General features: G+C 37.8%; 2 protein-coding genes across 3 annotated transcripts; both read right to left on the bottom strand.

Moving 5' to 3' along the window:
• Nucleotides 1–392: 392 nt before the first annotated feature.
• Nucleotides 393–13327, bottom strand: LOC145913735 (uncharacterized). 2 transcript variants are annotated; one of them, XM_083001482.1, is made up of 31 exons: nucleotides 13255–13327; nucleotides 12910–13091; nucleotides 11806–11944; nucleotides 11487–11671; nucleotides 11106–11256; nucleotides 9388–9575; nucleotides 9041–9173; nucleotides 8730–8905; nucleotides 8276–8423; nucleotides 7584–7771; nucleotides 7257–7401; nucleotides 6906–7078; nucleotides 6458–6596; nucleotides 6193–6380; nucleotides 5880–6027; nucleotides 5502–5630; nucleotides 4931–5059; nucleotides 4767–4874; nucleotides 4572–4696; nucleotides 4268–4414; nucleotides 4122–4204; nucleotides 3758–3875; nucleotides 3282–3533; nucleotides 2925–3044; nucleotides 2730–2870; nucleotides 2564–2673; nucleotides 2293–2500; nucleotides 2105–2234; nucleotides 1707–1867; nucleotides 1361–1531; nucleotides 393–1066 (listed from the first exon to the last, which is right to left on the bottom strand). In XM_083001482.1, the coding sequence occupies exons 2-31, from the start codon at nucleotides 12973–12975 to the stop codon at nucleotides 857–859; spliced, it is 4509 nt and encodes a 1502-aa protein (XP_082857608.1). In that variant the 5' UTR covers nucleotides 12976–13091; nucleotides 13255–13327; the 3' UTR covers nucleotides 393–856. The 2 variants fall into 2 exon arrangements, with proteins under 2 accessions (XP_082857608.1, XP_082857609.1); XM_083001483.1 differs by having other exon boundaries at nucleotides 4274–4414.
• A 306-nt stretch (nucleotides 13328–13633) lies between these two features.
• Nucleotides 13634–17541, bottom strand: LOC145913860 (CUB domain-containing protein 2-like). The gene is made up of 8 exons (XM_083001623.1): nucleotides 17434–17541; nucleotides 16497–16657; nucleotides 16042–16204; nucleotides 15707–15900; nucleotides 15114–15252; nucleotides 14763–14935; nucleotides 14520–14688; nucleotides 13634–13830 (listed from the first exon to the last, which is right to left on the bottom strand). Exons 1-8 carry the CDS (start codon nucleotides 17486–17488, stop codon nucleotides 13634–13636), a joined length of 1251 nt encoding a protein of 416 aa, XP_082857749.1. The 5' UTR covers nucleotides 17489–17541.
• Between the last annotated feature and the right edge of the window lie 36 nt (nucleotides 17542–17577).

Below are 17577 nucleotides of genomic sequence, written 5' to 3'. Positions count from 1 at the left end.
TACGTTAGAGCCATCTCAATAAAAAGATTGTTTTTACCTGATTGGTGTCGGATGGATGAAGGTTATAGAAGAACACACTAAAACGCAACAATGTAAACTCATCTTACTCATGTAAGCAGGTTGTTTCTTAGGCTTAACTGCAATCGCTCTTTTCAATGTCCATAGAAATTCTTTTGGCGAATATTTTGAACTAAGTTTCTATTGATATTGTACATCACTACCAATCTTTTTTTTGAGGGATAACATTGCTTCTCAACTATTACATGTTTTATTATCTGCAAATTTTAAACTTCACAGATATTAATACAACAAGAATTTGTGTTGCATAAATGTAGATGATTCTATGGCATATAGAAATATCATATTGACACGTTCCTGTGATATTTGGTTTCAATGTTATTTGATTTTTGCCATCCGGCGAAACTTCTTCTGGATTATGGAAAGACGAATGTGTTCAGTACAGAAGTTTACGAATTGTTGTTCATTTAAAAACTGCAATGACGCATCGATATCCACCTCAATAACACATAGTAAAAAGTGTAATCGTTTACAAACAAATCTGAGTAAGCTGATGTTTTTTGAAAAGATTTCTATATCGTCATTGGCCAAACCGAAAGCTGGACAAGTTATATTTGTTTCACATTTGAAAGAACTGTCCTTCTGACACACAAGTTTTTATTGGACCGATCTTCTGTTCTGCATTTGGCGAGACTTCTTTAGGATTATGGAGGAGCATTTCACCATGTAGACACAACACCGTAAAAACTCAAGAAGAAACAATAGCATCTACATAAGTTTTTTTCTGTTCTTTTAAACTTACAATGCCCCATGGGACAACGGTAGTAATATGTTTGTTCTACATAACTGACTGGCTTGCTTCAGAACGCTGTGCGAGTTTTCCTTTAGTGCGAGTTTGTCCAGTTTCATCCGAACCGCTCTTGGAGCTGGTTGCAGTTGAGGAGGCTCTTATGCGTCTTCCGCATCCAAGCTTCTCCAAGATAGGATGTAGCCACAAACTTCGCACATTCGGGTGACGAATGCAGTTCAATAGAAAGACAAAAAATCCCTAAAAATGGCAATACACATTAGCATGTCACATTAGATATATGCACTATTGCCGTTGCGTTAGACACATATGTGGTTTAAGAGGGTTTAAAGGCGACTAAATTATGCATACGTAGGTCGATCAATAATGTGCTGGTTACGAAATGACGTATCGGAAATTGTATGGATTTTATCAAAGAAGTACCTAAGGATTCGACAAGAATTATGTGCAAATAATTTGACGTTTGAAACTTGTTAGGGCCTAAGTAAAAAATACTTCGGAAATTAGTTTTTCCGACAAATATTTACGCAATACCTGTAGAGAATTTACAACTGTAAAGAGCCATGCCATGATCGATTGGTATGTCACATCATCCGCAACCAACATTAGAAACCCAAATATCCAAGTCAGACCCATCATCAAGATCAACGTTATTGCAAGCATGAAATCCTGGGTTTTCGTACGCATTTGTGCCGATGATCGAATCTATTGAAGTAACGGTTGTCAGCAAAACAACTCGGTATAAATGGAAATTCTATAAATTAAACCCACCTCGTAGTTAGTACAAATTTCCGCAAACAAACGGATAGTATTTTAAATCTTAATGCAACTATTAAAATATGCATGGTTTTAGCTTATATAAGTGTTCTGTGTAGCTAACCTTCTGCTTTCTACACGTAAGACTGCTAAACACAATTGCAAACAGAACAATATTGAAAACAAGCAGTAGACCGATGGGCAAAAGGAATCCATAATGCAGAGAGCTGAGATGCACCCAACACATGTGTCTAGCTTGATACGATGATATAAACAGATTGTCATCTGCAGACAAGAATTCTTTCACAACAAAATAAAGAACAAACAAAAGTTTCGCATATTTTTTTTACCTTTGAAAAACAGAAAGGTAGCACAAATATAAATACAAAGCAGCACCGTCTCTTTAGCTCACTGTAATGTTTGTTGTCGTTTTTGCCAAAAATAAACCAATAAATAAATGAATACTATTTAAACTTTCATTAGTTCACTAAAAAAATCGACGTCAGTTTCGATCATTATTACCTGGTCTGTATCTAGGAATATCGTATTTAAGTATCGTGACACAGGCGTTTACCAGCACTATGATCAGAGGTACCAGGTACGATACCAGTACAGACGTGATGCGAACTTTGTCCGATAATGCGCTCATCACCTGCAAACACGTAAACGTAAATTCTGAACGTTGCATCTGAAAACTACAGATCATCTACCTTCACCAGGGCATTGTAAAGGTCGTAAGCGTTAGCGCTCATCCAAAACCATGTGGCAAGTAGGAAATACTGTAGGAATGCCGTAGAAATGTAACATTCTATCCTATTCTCAACGTTTCCAGCGCTGGTTAAGAAGATAACGTTTACCACAAGAAGGCATACGCAGATGTTTAGAAGAAAGAGAGTTGGTTTCTTTTCCCTCAGTTCTCTGCAAAAACGGGGTCAAATTTCTGGTTCGGTTTAAAACATGGAAGACATTAGCGTTGCTCACTTGACGCTGATGTAGATGACGAACGTTAGCACAAGGCCAGCCATAGACAGGCCGCATCCTATGTATGTAGCGATATGAAGTGCGTGCGCTGACGGAAGTACAACCGATTTCTTTGAAGCAAAAATCGTTTAAATGGTTTCTACGTTTATTGACAGATAGTACTTACAACGATCATCGCGAAGTGTCCTAGTTGGTGGCAGTGGAACCTCGGATCCCCGTCTGGGCCGCTCACCAACACACAGGTGTTTGGAACCCAGCGGAATTGAACTTTATCCAAGCTCACACACTGTGTTCTGGTGACTGTCTCCTATGAAAAAGATGTTATTTTCAACCTTTTTCTCAGACTACACTGACTTCAAACCTTTAAGCGATTTGTTTCATGGCGAACTCCGCCCTGTCGTTTGGTTCGGTTGTTGAAAGTAATGTTCACTATCTCCTCGGTGTTTGACACGGTGAAATCCCTAATGCGAGCCGTTATTACCTGGCAAATATGTTGGTTAACACATCACATATTGCGTGATTTGGTATTGGTTTACTTTTTCGTACGTTGTAATAACTATGGTTGATCGTAATAACATATTTCTGATACTACCAGAAAAATGTTATTTTGTACAAATAGTTCTTTGTTTCAGAATTAATTACGTACATTCATCCGGATAAACTTAAACAAAACTTCGCTAGTTTTACGTATTTAATTTAATTTAAAACAATGTCGTACTTCGCTAATTACGTCATCCGAGGTCGGAAAAAGTGCATTGGTTGTGTGAAGTACGAAGGATACGTGCACCGGCTCCTTTTTCACATTCCGCTTCGGGCGATCTTGCCGCAAACCAATAGACGTTGCTGCTATTTCCAACAACTCTGCTGGTATAACTAAATTTATGGGAGGCTCGTACGGGACTCCCGATGCTTGGAGGGGGGAGAAAGAAACGTCAGAGTAATGACCAGCGGTGGGCTTCTGCTCCTCGATCTACAGTAACAGTGTGTGTAAATACGTGACACGAAACTTTTATTCTCAACCGCTGAGTGCTGGACCTGGGTTAGCTAAGGATCGTGAGTTCAAACCTCATCGCTCCGACTTGTCGGCAAACGGGGTGGTCCAGCAATGCCTTGACTTCAATGGCATTGCTGCGATGTCAGTGAATCTCAATGCTTTTTACCCTATTATAGTTTGCTCTCAAAAACTTATTTTACCTGTATCGTGATATCCTTTGTCTTTAGGTTAAGTGATGTGCTATTTCCGGGAAGCTGTACACGGTCAGTAAAATCTTGCAAAACCTTGACCAGAGTCGTTTTTTGCTGCTTTATTTTCCTTTGACCAAATATAATTTACTCGTTTATAGTAACACAGAGCTATTTGCTTTTAGTTACAAAATCAAATTTTTGCTTCATAAAATAACAACACAAAATATCGGGAAATTAAAGAATGGTATATTTGAAAAAACAAATTATATTGCGCTGATTGCCAAACTGAAATGACCCGACTCAATTTCGATGTTTATAATAAGCTTGAGTGCTGTATTTTAAACAAGTGGTAACAAATATAGTTTCAACATACTTTGAAGCCTTCACATTGTTTGCCAGAGACGCTGAAACTTGGTTGGTCACCAACACAGTGTCAAGGAGATTTTGTTTGGTAATCTACATGCACATATTTCACTTCGTGAAAAGCTTTTATCAATCTGCATCACTTGCACAACATACCTTTACTTTTGAACTGACTAAACTCAGTTGGAGAAGTGTATTTGCAACTGTTGCCGTTTCCTCTGTGCTTAGGTTCGTAGTTGTGGATGACGTGACAAGTCTTAAGTTGGTTAAGGACGATGTGATTGCTTCCGTAGTGGTTGGTTGCTGTAAGAGAGGATTTTTTAAAACATGTTCTTCGAAAATCTTCTGCACTTTTCTCGTGCAAAAATACACAGACACCTTACAAATAAAAATATATACTGTAGTCTTTTCTAAGCAGTGTAACGCTTTACTGCGCATTTGTTTACTTAATCCAACAAACCTTTAAAATATTGGCGACCACAGTCGATACATTTGCCGCGCAAGGTAAACTTCGGAGATTTGCAAATGAAGTAATTTGATGCTTCAACAGATTTCTTGAGCAGACGGCAGAGGCGATAGCTCTCCCTGCAAGTCCGGTTAGACACAAAATAAAACATGGTAAGTTTTTATATGTGGTTTCGTAAATCTTTCATACCGTTACGACACTTTTGCGCGGACAAAACTGATTCTCCGATGCTCGCACGTTCAAAGTTGTACCAAGTGTCTGTTGCGCTGTCGTATAATACCGTTTCTTTGCAGAAAGCTATGACAAATTCTGACGTTACAAAAATACTTGTGTATAAGAAGGGATATACGTACGATTGCAAATTGATCCGTCCCCTTCGTAGCCTAATGCGCATGCACAGGAGTAAGCACTGTTGTCTTGCAGTGGCGTGCAAGTTGCCAAGGTCTTATGGCAAGTAGAGTTTGTACAAATATTTCGAATGCCTGGTTGATACAAAAAAATAAGTTTAGTTACATTACCTCATCATATCATTCTAACAGAATAAGGAATTCTGTTTAGTTTTTGATTGGGTTAGTTTAATTATCAGCCATCAATTTAATGAAATTATGTAGTGAAGAAGATTTTTTCGATTACAATAATGCCCTCAATTCCTCTGACCCTAAGTTCAACGATTGTTTTAAAAATATTTTTTTCGATTTGGTACCAGTTGCATTCATTCTTGTATGCAAAATTTATTTATTTTTTGATGATTTGTGTATAGCTAAGAAGGTGTAACAAGTCACTAGACCTATTTGCAGATATTTACAAAGCTCTTGTGTTTTGTAGATATTTCGTAAATCATATTGACATAAGTATTTGTCGGGACTTTTTGTAGGCATTTCGTTGGTCGCATTGAATGCTTGTTTGCAAGAACAATGTACGTACGTTTGCATGCGGTTCCGTCCCCTTCGTACCCCACTGCGCATGAGCAGGTGTATGAACTGTTGTCTGGCAGTGGTGTGCAACTTGCCAAAGTTTTGTGGCAAGTAGAATTTATGCAGACATTTGGATTTCCTGGTTTGAAAAAAAAACTTTCTTTGAGATCTGTTTTTGACGAAATGAGGTGTGACTTGCAACAAGTAAAGTTATTCGGATGTTTGGAAAATGCAACAATTATGGCTCTCGCAAAAAGTAAAGTTATTCGGAGATATTGTTTGAAAAATGCCACGAGCCGCAGTACCGGTTTGGAATAATCTACAACACCCTTGTATGGGTAGATATGGGCAGAAAAGGTTGGGTTACAGTATTAACAGTAATACCAACCTTCTCTGTAGCGGAGCAAAAACCCTCCACGGCTTATAGAATTACGGCCAGTAACGAACGAAACTATGACTTCTGCTTTGGAAAATACTTTAAACTCTTTTCGCTTTCCCTGCAAACGTGAAAGTCTCAGTCCGTCTGAACGCCAGATCTAAAAGGAGTTGAAAGGAGAAGTTGGCGACACGCTTTAATCACATAACATTTTAATAGAAGAAATACTTTAGGAACCGTTTGGTTTTATGTTCAGCAAGACGTAACAATTTGTCATAAATAATTTGCTACAAATACAACGATGTTTTAATAAAACATTGAGTACCTCGAGCCAAGACTGGGAATCGGTAATCTGGACGTCCACTTTCATATGCACCTCCTTTCCAGGTGTTGTTGTGTTGATGTTCCAGAAACACTTCAGGTTATCGAGGTGCACGTAGGGGTATCCCCTTGAAGATATTTCTTGCCAGTAGGGCGAGGCAGTAAGGTATTTCCCACAACTTTTCCGATCCACTGCCAATCCATACCATGACACAAGTTTACGGTTTAATCACTTTGAATCCATATTCACGTAAGCATGCCAAAGTTACCCGATTGTCTGGTTAGGTTGACGGAGAATCTACTTTGTTGGCTGTTAGTTTCAAAGTACATTCGCATTGTGTACGTCAATGGCAAAGTTGCGAAAAGAAATTGGCTTGTGTTGTAAAATTGGTTTGTCTTTGTGTATATCTGTACATATTGGTGTCATATAACATGGTTTGCCAGCATGCCAACATAGATAAAGGTGTTATCTGGTATCATTGTTTATTAACGGTTTTATTTTACGTTTAATATGAAGGTTTCGACCGTGATTTCGAAGTAGAAGCCAAACACGACTCAACAACCCCATGTAAAATAATTTTAAGTCCTTTGATTGACGTTTTTCCTAAATATACACATGTGCTTGCGGGCATTATCGATATCGCTTATTCAAATGGAATAGAAAACAACAGTAAAAAATGCAGTTTGTTTCATTTACCTTCTTTCATCACTACTCACCTCAAGCTTATCCATTGGAGACAAAGTTAAACTCAGCATCGTAAGGGCCAGAAAGCTGTTATTTGCAGTCAACGTCCAACCGCACTTAAGTCCGCGAGGCGCAAAATCCGGAAATCCCGGGGAGCTGATGATTCTTCCGGTTGTGATTATTTCTGTATTGCCGCACTTGGGAACTAAGAAGAAGTGTATTATTTTGCTGGATAACTTAAACGTTTTTGTTTTCAATTGTTGTAACTTTTTATAATTCCATGAATTTTGTGCGAAAGTGTTTCAAAACTTAATTTGATTTATTTAATTAATGGTTGCTTGATAATTATTATTGGGAAAATAAAATAATCAACGAACGCTTGCCTTCTTCTATGTCAATGCGAAAAGGCAACTGGGCGTTTCCGCGTTGTAAGAAGGATCTGACTGCAACTTTCGGAGAATTTATGACGACGTTGACGAATTGTCCTTTCCCAAGTGGCATGTGCATGGTACTTCCGTCTTCTTGAAACTGTAACATTTCTTTCAGATGACTTTTTGTATATGTTTGACATAGGCCTTCGATTTGTAAGTACGAAAAACCTATTGATTAGTAAAAGCGCATACAACGCAAGTATTCAAAAACAACACTTGTATCCCCCGACGTAGAATCTAAACTAATAGTATTTACTAACAATCATTATTTTTTCTCACCTCAATTGCATTGGTTGTGTTCTGGTCAACACACAAATCATGCACTTTAATGTACATACTACTGTTTCGAATGCCAGATGATGAGATGGTGTACGTGCAGGAACGAGAAGATGAATAGTAGAGTAGGCTGTTGGACATATCATTGAAGTACCGTTTCGCCTCAGTGATGTTGAAATTTCTGTCACATGCTTCAAAAACACATGGTCAAGTATAATAGCTTGCAATAAAAAAATCGTGTTAAACAGGATTGTTCTACATATATGAGGTTAAAACCGGTAGCTTAAAAACGTATTTTTTGTCTGCAATCGGTATAAGACTGTTGTAATGAATTAATGTGTAAAGATATGCATTTTTTTGGTACACAAATTAATAAACAATAAATAGGATCTACTTTTAAATTTGTCTTACCACATTCAAACTAACGGCAATAGTTTGTAAAACTTAATAATCAATTAATAGCGAATTGTTGATTATTATAATCTCAACCAGAGGTCGGCAACTCTACCACTGATGACTACAAGTTTATGCAAGAAAAACAAAGCGAAAAAAACAAAACAATTTTTGGCGAACTTTGGTTGTTTGTTAGTGCAAAAGTTATTTTGTTATTTTCTGGTGGATCAAAGAATTAAAATAAAATCTTTGCCGACCTCTGTTCTAAATAAAATTGAAACACGGCCTTGCTCTACGCTTACATCCTATACTATAAGAAGCATTGAAGACGATCCTTTCCATGATTGTGTTGTCGAGTTCAAGGAATACTTGGATCGGTTTGGAATCGTAAAATACTGCAGTGTGCCCTGGATGTACGTCTACCGACTTACTGTTGGCCAGTGTTAAAACCTGCACACAAAGCATTCAGATCAGTGGTTGTCAAACTTTCCAAACCGTGTTTGTCTTTACCTCTGACCCCTGAGAGACGAATGCTTTAATTTTGTATTCATAGCAACTTTGAAATGACGTTTATTGGAATTTTTTGTTTTGGAATTGTGTCTTAATTACAGGTTTTTAAGCCACATGTTCGGCGAAATTAAACAACTAAAAGACAAGTAAAAAGGAAAGTCGCATTTATCGGTTGTAACGGTTATTGATAAGCAGTTAAAATGATTGTTTCACTGACATGTACATAACGTGCACAGGAAAGCAAACCTTTAATGATGACGTAGTGGAAGATGAATTGGAAATTTTCAGGGTCAGAGTTAGAGGGGAGAGCCCATGTCTAATAAAGTTCCAACCGCAAATAATTCGAGATTGATTTAAAATGGGGATTTCCTTCGACGAAAATTCTCCGTGGAAATTTTCAATGTCTCGTCCGCACGGTGCCACTACAGAGTAATATAAGCAGTAAAACTAAATCGGTTTTTGTTAGGATGATCGAACCAAAACAAAAACAAGTGTTGTGATTCAATGAGATCAAATTAAATCTACATAGCGCGGAAGTATAAAGTGCAAAAACTGACCTTGTGAGAATGTAAAACTCACTGAAGCACCTGTGAAAGTCACTAAAGCGCCTGCGAAAGAAAAACGAGATCTTTTTGCATTGATGACAAAGCTTTCGTTAAATGCCTCAGTTCGACGATAAACACCATTAATCTGCAAAATAATCGTGTGTCTGACGCAAAGATAAAGTCGAATGTGGGAAATTTAAAATTTGTCAGTTCCAGTTTTCAATAGGTTTCAGATCGGGTTGATTTAAATTGCCAAGGACCAGTTGGAATCAATGTGATAAAAATTTGCATTGGTCTGATTTAAGTCCATTATTTATCTGTCCTGTGACCAAGTTTAAACTATGCAAACTAAAATGTACCGAAAAGTCAGTGTTTATTCCGTGAAGGTCTTGCAGTTGTAAAATTTTGATGTAAATACTGTTAGGCGGATCAGCGGTGATTGACCAACTGCAACCGAAATTCGGGTTTACGTGTAACACTTCAGGAGGCATTCCATATGAGCTCATAAGTTGTTCTGTGGCGTTTGCACGAAACGTTCCTCCACAAGCTGTCGTAAGAACAAATTAAATCCGTAAAGAATAAGAAAACAATTGGGAACATTGGTTAAAAGTGCTACTGTTGTTGGCATTGAAAATAAAAAATACTGCATTTCTGGTTAGGCAAATTTTATTATAACTGAAAAAATGTGATAATGTATTAAAATCCAAACACAGCGATCTTCAGACAGCTCAGATCGATTTATTTAGAGAAAAATATATTTCGCCTAAAACGGCATCATCAGTTTCTTTCTCCAATTGGAGAAACTGATGATGCCGTTTTAGGCGAAATATATTTTTCTCTAAATAAATCGATCTGAGCTGTCTGAAGATCGCTGTGTTTGGATTTTAATACATTATTATTGATACGGTGTGCGATCGACAGCCTGCCAGGGGATTTTGGTTTTTTGATCCAGATTTGATTTACTAATCACATTGAAAAAATGTGATTAATAAATCTTAAAGTGCATATGACACGTGAAAATAAAACATGTTAATAATCAAATTAAGAGATGTTTATAACTTTACAACATTTTTGGCGAAAAAAATAGCTTGATACGACGGCTGGTTTATGAGATACAGCTGATCAAAGTCGCACTTTTGTCGCTGCGAACGAAATCGTGCGAAGGCGAGATATTGTTGCGTGACGTCATAGAAGGCGCTTCGGTCGTGCGCGAGTGCTGGCAGCAAGCCTTATGCGTAGGAATGGAAAACATTGTAAAACTCGTTTAAGCATAATATTGCATTAAACAGGGGACAAAATGTGAACAAGTGCAATAAACGAATTTTGATGTTAATTTAAGCTGAAGACAGATGGCCGCTCTTCGACCTATTATGTCTTATTTAGTTGTGTAATGATAAAACAGTTACTGGGACAGGGTGTTCTTGTTGTTACAGTATTTATGATCGCTAACGTGATACATGAACTTTTGAAAACACGACAGAGACAAACCATCAGTTTAGCATTGTCGTTTTGTCCACTCACAGTTATGTCGTTTCTGCTATACCCTATGGTCTTCCGCTAATTAGGGACAAATAAGCCTTTGATTCGTGACGTCACAATGACAAATTTTTGTGTGATGCAAAACCCTGTCCTGACCTTTACGGTAACGTAATCTGTGGATTCTCCTATGTTTGAAACTATTCGACATCCGCAAAAAAGGCGCCTTCTCCTATCTAAACAATGCATATTTTGACGCAAGCGCCTTATGTGATGTCCTTTTCTCCTCAGCGCAAAAGGTTTACGATTTTCGGTCGCCGTTACTTTTCGTGCAGTTTTCTACATTTTTTAGTTGACGTAGAACCGTGAAACTTTGGATATATGTGTGTTGTAGATGTACCTTTAGTTTTACGCAAAGTTGTCATGGCCGTGTCATATGCACTTTAAAGCGGATTATGAGCGAAACAAATATAAACTTTAAGCATGTGTTTCCGTAATGTCTTTTTTTTCTAACAGCACATGTTTCAAGCACTTACGGTTTTAATGTGAAATTTGCACATGCTTTAGACTTTATCAACATTGAAGCCAAAAAGACACAAACCTTTTATATCAAACTCGCCAAAAAGCCTGCTGTTGGAATGAGAGCGGTTTGCAGTTTTGAAGTAGACACGAAGGGTTTTATCCGTAGTGAATAACTGATCATTGGGTGTGTTGTTCAGGAAGCGCCGGCTGCTAAGGTGTGCTGCATAAACCTACAAAACGGTAAAGCGTTTCCATGTACATTATAAAGTATGTGAACACACTGTTTCCACCTGTAAGGTCTCATCAGTTCAGCTGGTGGCTGAGCTGGCTGATGGACTAGTCACAGTCACTGGACCTTACAGGTCGAAACAGTATGTTTACTCCACTCTGCAGCTCTCATTGACTATTATGGCTCTTTTGTACAAATAACATGAAATATATTTGTTTTACGAGGTATTACCACAAATATGTTGTTGGCCTGATCGATCTGTAAAGGGTTTCTTATGACAAGAGTTCGAGATCCACTCAGCCCTTGTGGGGGATAAAATGTCCAACCGCACACCACGTTTGGATCCGCGTTTAGGGGGTAGTTAGGTGAAGAAATTACTCCTTTTGTGGTATTTGTTGAAAATCCACAGGTGGGTACTGAAAAGCACGTAAAAAATATTGTGTAAATCAATGCTCGTTTGTAAAGGCTCTGCCTTAGATTAATTTTTCCTCCACACAATTATAAATACAAGAAATTGGCTTTTTATTTCTTAGTGGCGAAATTCTAATACCTTCTCTGTATTCGATCGAATAGCCAGAACCTCCGCCTTCAGAAAAGAAGTCAACTTTTACTGGAAATTTGTGAGCGACCATCAGAATTGTTTCAGAAAATTTATCGTAATATCCGATTTGAGATGAACCTTCAAAAACCTAAAACAAAATATGTCAAATGAACATGAGGCAGATGATGTTACAATGCTCACAAGAAGTTAATCAATACTGGTAAAAGTTTTCTGAGTGGTTCTGGGAATTATTTCTCTGAATAACTTTGATTTCAACAAACTGGGAAATTATTTTACCACGGTGTAAAATGATGTGTTTTTTCTCCCCGCGAGTTTGACGCCTTGAATAAACGTTTCCGCGATTGTAGTAAAGTTTTTTGTATGTATTGCAATACGTCATGATTTCCACATGATGCTTATAATGAACCACATGGAGTGAAAAGGCGCTTTCTGCATTTTTCTCTTCCTATATTTTAGGACGCAAAGTATTAATAAACCTTTGTTAAAGCCATATAGGTAAATATCTGTTATAACAAAAATATATAAAAGATTCTTCTGGTGAAGAAATGGCTATAGTTTCCACAGCAATAACTGGCCTGTCTCAAAAATTCCGACGGGCTTGTAACGAATTCACAATTAACAAAATTAATTGATGCATAGAGGTCATGTTGTTATGTCACTAAAGCCATATTGGTCGTTGTGTTGTGTGTAATTTCCAGCAGGCCCAATATCCTCTTTGCTGGCGTTGGCCCAAGTCTGACCTTGTCAACGAAAGTTTGCTTTGTCTTCAATATATATTGTACAACGTTGTTTCACACGCCTGACTGGCGCGCCTATTTCCTCTTTGCCCATCGTTTTCTTTTGTAAGTGCTGTGACTGGCATTCTATACTCTAGCGGTTGCCACGTAAACAGCTTATGTGAAAAGGATTGAAGTTAAAAATTGCCTGTCTTGTGTCTTCATATTGGCACTGGTAAGAATAATATTGTACATACAAATTAAAAATTGAACAGTTTGAAACCAGAAGAAAGGAGATTGCTAAATTCTAGCCCCAAGGCTTAAGGAACATAAACTCTAAAGTGATCAATTAACTGTAGATAGGTTGGCAGTTTACCGTAGTTCCGCTGCAACAATCTGTGTTATTTGGATTTCCCGAAATCTTTAACTGGATGCTCCTCATCGGATTAGAAGGATTGATGGTCAAGTTGCAAGAGGAGTTTGTGGGTCGGAAAATTGGAAATCCTGGTGTCGTTATGGTTTGAGAAGTCGGTGATGCCGTCAGCGTGTGTTGGCAGACTACAAAAGAAGACTCTAATTTACTGTAGATATTACCATTTAAATGCGAATTTGACACTTTATCGCCAAATACATGGACTTCGCCGGACGTTTCTAGAAAATCTACCACACTTTGTACAGACTTTAATTAAATGTATGTTTTAACATAAAAGTTAATTCTTACCACGGTATCGGTAAGTCGCCTTGAATGGGTTTCCTGTAGCTGTACCGGAATTGTAGTAAACCCGTAGAACATTTTCTGTTGCAAAATCCCTATACGAGTCCTTGTACAAATCAGCCAGAAAGCCACGCATGTCATATACCTTGGTTACAGTAAAATTTTGTCTGTTTAACGTGACTTGTCACTTTTGCAATTACGTTACTTCACAGACATACAAAAAACGAACTGTTTCTTCCAAGATTGCAATGCTTATTAACATCTGTACGTTTACTTCTGCATTTTATTGACATCCAAATAATAGAATCATGTTAGACTTAGCTTTTCGGTGCATATCCGGCCAAAGCAAAACTAATTCCGAGTAAAAATGAATACACCCCCAGTCTTATACTTGTAGAACGGCGTTTGGGTTGTTGCTGTGTTGTACGGTATCAAAAATCATTTGAAACACCATCTCCTTTACTGGAACCGTAATGCCGTATATATTCCACCCGCATTGTGTGTTTGGTGGGACAGTTTGTGGAAAGTTGTTGGAATTTAGTTGTCCGTTCAACACGTCGGTGTCGAAACCACATTTTGTCACTGGAAGCATATAAAGGCACGATGACGTCACAGCGGTATAGATACTGCGCACAAACGTTAAGAAAACCACCATGAAAATTGTCAATGCACCACAATTTTTGCTCGAATATTTAAGATAACATTGTAAACCTCTGTCCATGTAGACTACGCACTAAAATGGTAGATTTTGCATAGGACTTTTGGACAGCAAAAAGTAGTTGATTAATTAAGTTCTTAATTAATCAACCAGGATGTATATGTGGCAGGCTAGAACGTGCTCTGTTACGCGCAAATAACATGACTTGCGCCAACACTCGGATCTCTAACTTCCCGTTGTTCGATGCACGTTTCCCAGAGGATGCGTATTGTTGATTGTTTCCCAGCGATTGTTTTTACATTGGATGAAGCGTATGCCGAAGTTAAGGTTATTTGCTTGTTACTTTTCGCCTATCTTTGTTTTTATAATTCTATTCCCCACAATTTTACATTGGTTCGACATCGAAAAGATTTTCAGAACCGGCGTCGTATAGTGATGAGTCCGTGATTTGGGCCTGGATTGGTCTTGAAATCTACCTTTATTTATTATCCGCGCAAACTAAAATATTCCACAAAAACAAAAATTCTTAAGTCTTTGATATCCCGATTTTCTTATTAAAAGACAAATCCCATAAAATCACTACAGTTACGTGTTCTAATTTTCATCATCTTACCTTGTGAGTAAGTCAAACGAAAGACGATCCTTCCGATTACTCTCACTTTAATTGATGGGGAATGAACGATCAGGTTAAAGGGATCATAGACGTTTTTATCTTTTCGTCCTCCAAGCGTAGTGAAAATTCGGTGAGTGATGTTAGGATGGGAACTGTTTGTCAGTGCGATCTAGGTGTAATACCATCAAGCGTGTGTATTAACATGCAATGTTCATTTTGCTTATATTAAAAACAATGTCTTACGTCAAATGTGCCGCCGAATAAACTTGTGTCTAAAACTTGCACTTTAATACTTTTGCTGAGAGTCTGCGGCCGTATCGTCCACGTACATAGCAGGGGTCCCACATCACTTAAAGGGTAGCCGGGCGTTTGCAAAATCTGTTCATTTTCTGTTGCCTTTAGGTCCCGGTTGCAAGCTAATAGAATGGATTGTAACAAAGAACATTAGTTTAAAGTCAGCTTGGTCAGTTTGGTGACAGAATGGGGTAACTTGAAGCCTTAGGTATTGCATGTTTGGCCACATTTAGACAACTTGCCAAAACGAAACTAATTTTGTCTATCATGTCAACAGACCATATTCGTTTCTACGTTTACTTGTGAAGTTGAAATTTGCTGAAAACTTCAGTGCTGTTGTTTTTTGGGAACCAGTTTCCATATAGACTCGTAGGAAAGATTTGTGATAAAAACTGGAATCTCCTGTTACTGTACTTATCCGTTCATTGGGATTATAAATCTGGAAATAAACGTAGTAATGTTTTAGACAATGGCATGATTGCCAGGATCGTCCCAATGTACAGGTCCTTACTTTGCGATCACAGCTATAATCGTATCGAAAACATTAGGTTTACAGGCTTCGCAGCCCAGGCACTGCAGTCTAGCTGGATCTCCGGAAAAATGATTGGGCTGCGAAATCTGTAAACCTAATGATCTGGAAATAAACGATGGAACGTAAATATCTAATTTTGTGAAACTTGGACAATATGTAAATTGTAATATGCCTGGAAGCAATGGTAGAACAATATTTAAATACTCATTTATCAAACCAGCAGTCCAGGTTCTGAGGCGCAGGTATTTAAGCTTTATTGACAAACATCATCTATAGGCCAAGAAATAGAATAATATATCTCGTAACGAAAAAACGTGGAATTACATATGCATATGAACATAAAAACTTATAACTAGCTTACCTCTATCAAGTCTGACTTTTCAGAAAACTTAACATTATGCAAGACCAAGTGGACCAAGTTGGATTTATGTTGTTGTAGTTGTTTCTTATCAACTATCAAGTTCCAACCGCATTTGGTGTTGGGAGGGGCAAAGGAAGGGAAGTTTGGGGTCGAGAAACTTCCAGAAAGAAGGAGTGTGAAACCACATGGATCGACTGCATAAAGTCACCAAAATGTAAATCATGGTTGTTTTATATCATAAACTGCTATGACCCGATACATAATAGTTTTTACAGTTGATTTGAAGTGGTACAATAACCTGCCATAGTAAATGCATAAAAACGACAAAAATTTACCTTCCATGTATTGAAGGTGGAAAGATATTACTTTAGAGTTAATGGATGCTCGCGAAGGTCCTAAAAGCCTGACCACTGCCGTTCCATTGTTCGCAACAATTTTAACCTCCTGGCTCAAAGTTTGTTCGAGAAAAGAGGCAATGACGTAACTTCCGTCCAACACCTGCAAAAGACGATATTTTTTATTAATGATTTTTACAGTAGCGAAACAACATAGGAGACAGATATTTTGTTATATTGCTATTCGATTTGATTGGATCTAAAGAGTCGTAGTGTAGATAAAAGTAATATTAAACGAATGCAAAAATAAATTATTAAGGGTCTTTGCGGGTTATGCAATAATCCATGTGGGTAAGTCAATTTTTGCTAAAAAAACGCCATTGAATCTCAGAAAAAAATGCGTATTAATTCGATGACCTCCATTTTTATGAGCAAGTTGTGCTGAGCTATCATACCTGGATCGACGATCCCCAGGTGCGGGAATGGTGCACGAAATGCAAATAGACACATTTTGTGGGATTATTTGCTTTTATTATCCAAGTACAAAGTTTCGTGTTATTTCCATGTGCTGTAATAAGCTGAAGTTCGGTTGTTGCGTTGTAAAAACCGTTACATGCTAAGAAACAATAACATACACTTTTACATACATGAAGAAAGTACTTGTGTAATCATGCAAGGGTTAAAAACAAAATTATTCTTAAAATAAGCAAAGTGGACCACACAATTTTGCAGTGGCTAGTGGAAGTCTTTACTTGGCCGTTTGGTCAGCAAAGTTGTCTGATAGTCACACCAGCTGCACGGATGAGATCTTATTGGTCGAAACAGTGGCCATCTGTAGGCAGCTTACAAAATTATTCTTGTTCACCACTGACCTCACATAGTTTAGTCGTTTGGTGCAAGGCCTTAAATGCTTATTTGTGAGAACCTCAGTGGAAGTGTGAATTCAGTTTCTTATACCTGACCCAGTTAAAAGTGGCCTCCGACCCTGCTTTCATAGTTATAGTGTTACTATGGTTTAATGACATTTTCACTAATTTCAACAATATCAAAATGTTGATGGCATACAAATAGTATGCAATTAACATTGTCCTTAATTTGGAAGCACACATTATTCAGGCCAGGGTTTGCCAAACTATTTAGGCCACTGACCGGGCGTGAATCTTTTTTAGGAACCCCAGTCTTGCGTCATTTGATTATTTCCGCCTAATCAACGTGGAATGAAATGTAGGAAAAAAGTAACACATCAGGTTTTTCTATTTTTTCATGAAATCACGGACCCAAGTTTGGAACGCCCTGACATGGTCCCTGTTCCGTTCTTGTTTACACTTGTATTTTTACGTATATAACCACAAACGAATTTAAAGCAACTGCAACGAAGAAAACCTTACTCACCCGACGTTTTACATATTACGACGCCCAGAGCGATAATAACCGGCAAAAGTGTCATCTATAATTTTTGAAAGTATCCAAAACAGACAAATAATTATGCGGTTATTTTCCTAAAAAAGATTGGTTTATTTTGCATGTTTGCTAATC

The sequence above is a fragment of the Ascidia mentula genome, chromosome 9, assembly GCF_947561715.1.
Source record: "Ascidia mentula chromosome 9, kaAscMent1.1, whole genome shotgun sequence".
Taxonomy (NCBI): Eukaryota; Metazoa; Chordata; class Ascidiacea; order Phlebobranchia; family Ascidiidae; genus Ascidia; species Ascidia mentula.
Note: the sequence above shows the minus strand (reverse complement) of the source record. Positions and strands in the feature narration are given on the sequence as shown.

Coding starts and splice junctions, on each gene's coding strand:
- LOC145913735 (XM_083001482.1), bottom strand. CDS start 12,975: ATGAGGAGCATCCAGTTAAAGATTTCGGGAAATCCAAATAACACAGAT. Junction 6,028..6,192: donor ATTCCCAGTCTTGGCTCGAG/GTACTCAATGTT, acceptor AACTCCTTTTAG/ATCTGGCGTTCAGACGGACT. Junction 4,205..4,267: donor TAGTCAGTTCAAAAGTAAAG/GTATGTTGTGCA, acceptor ATGTGCATGTAG/ATTACCAAACAAAATCTCCT.
- LOC145913860 (XM_083001623.1), bottom strand. CDS start 17,488: ATGACACTTTTGCCGGTTATTATCGCTCTGGGCGTCGTAATATGTAAA. Junction 16,658..17,433: donor CGTAATATGTAAAACGTCGG/GTGAGTAAGGTT, acceptor ATTGTTTCTTAG/CATGTAACGGTTTTTACAAC. Junction 15,253..15,706: donor AAAAGTCAGACTTGATAGAG/GTAAGCTAGTTA, acceptor GTTTATTTCCAG/ATTTATAATCCCAATGAACG.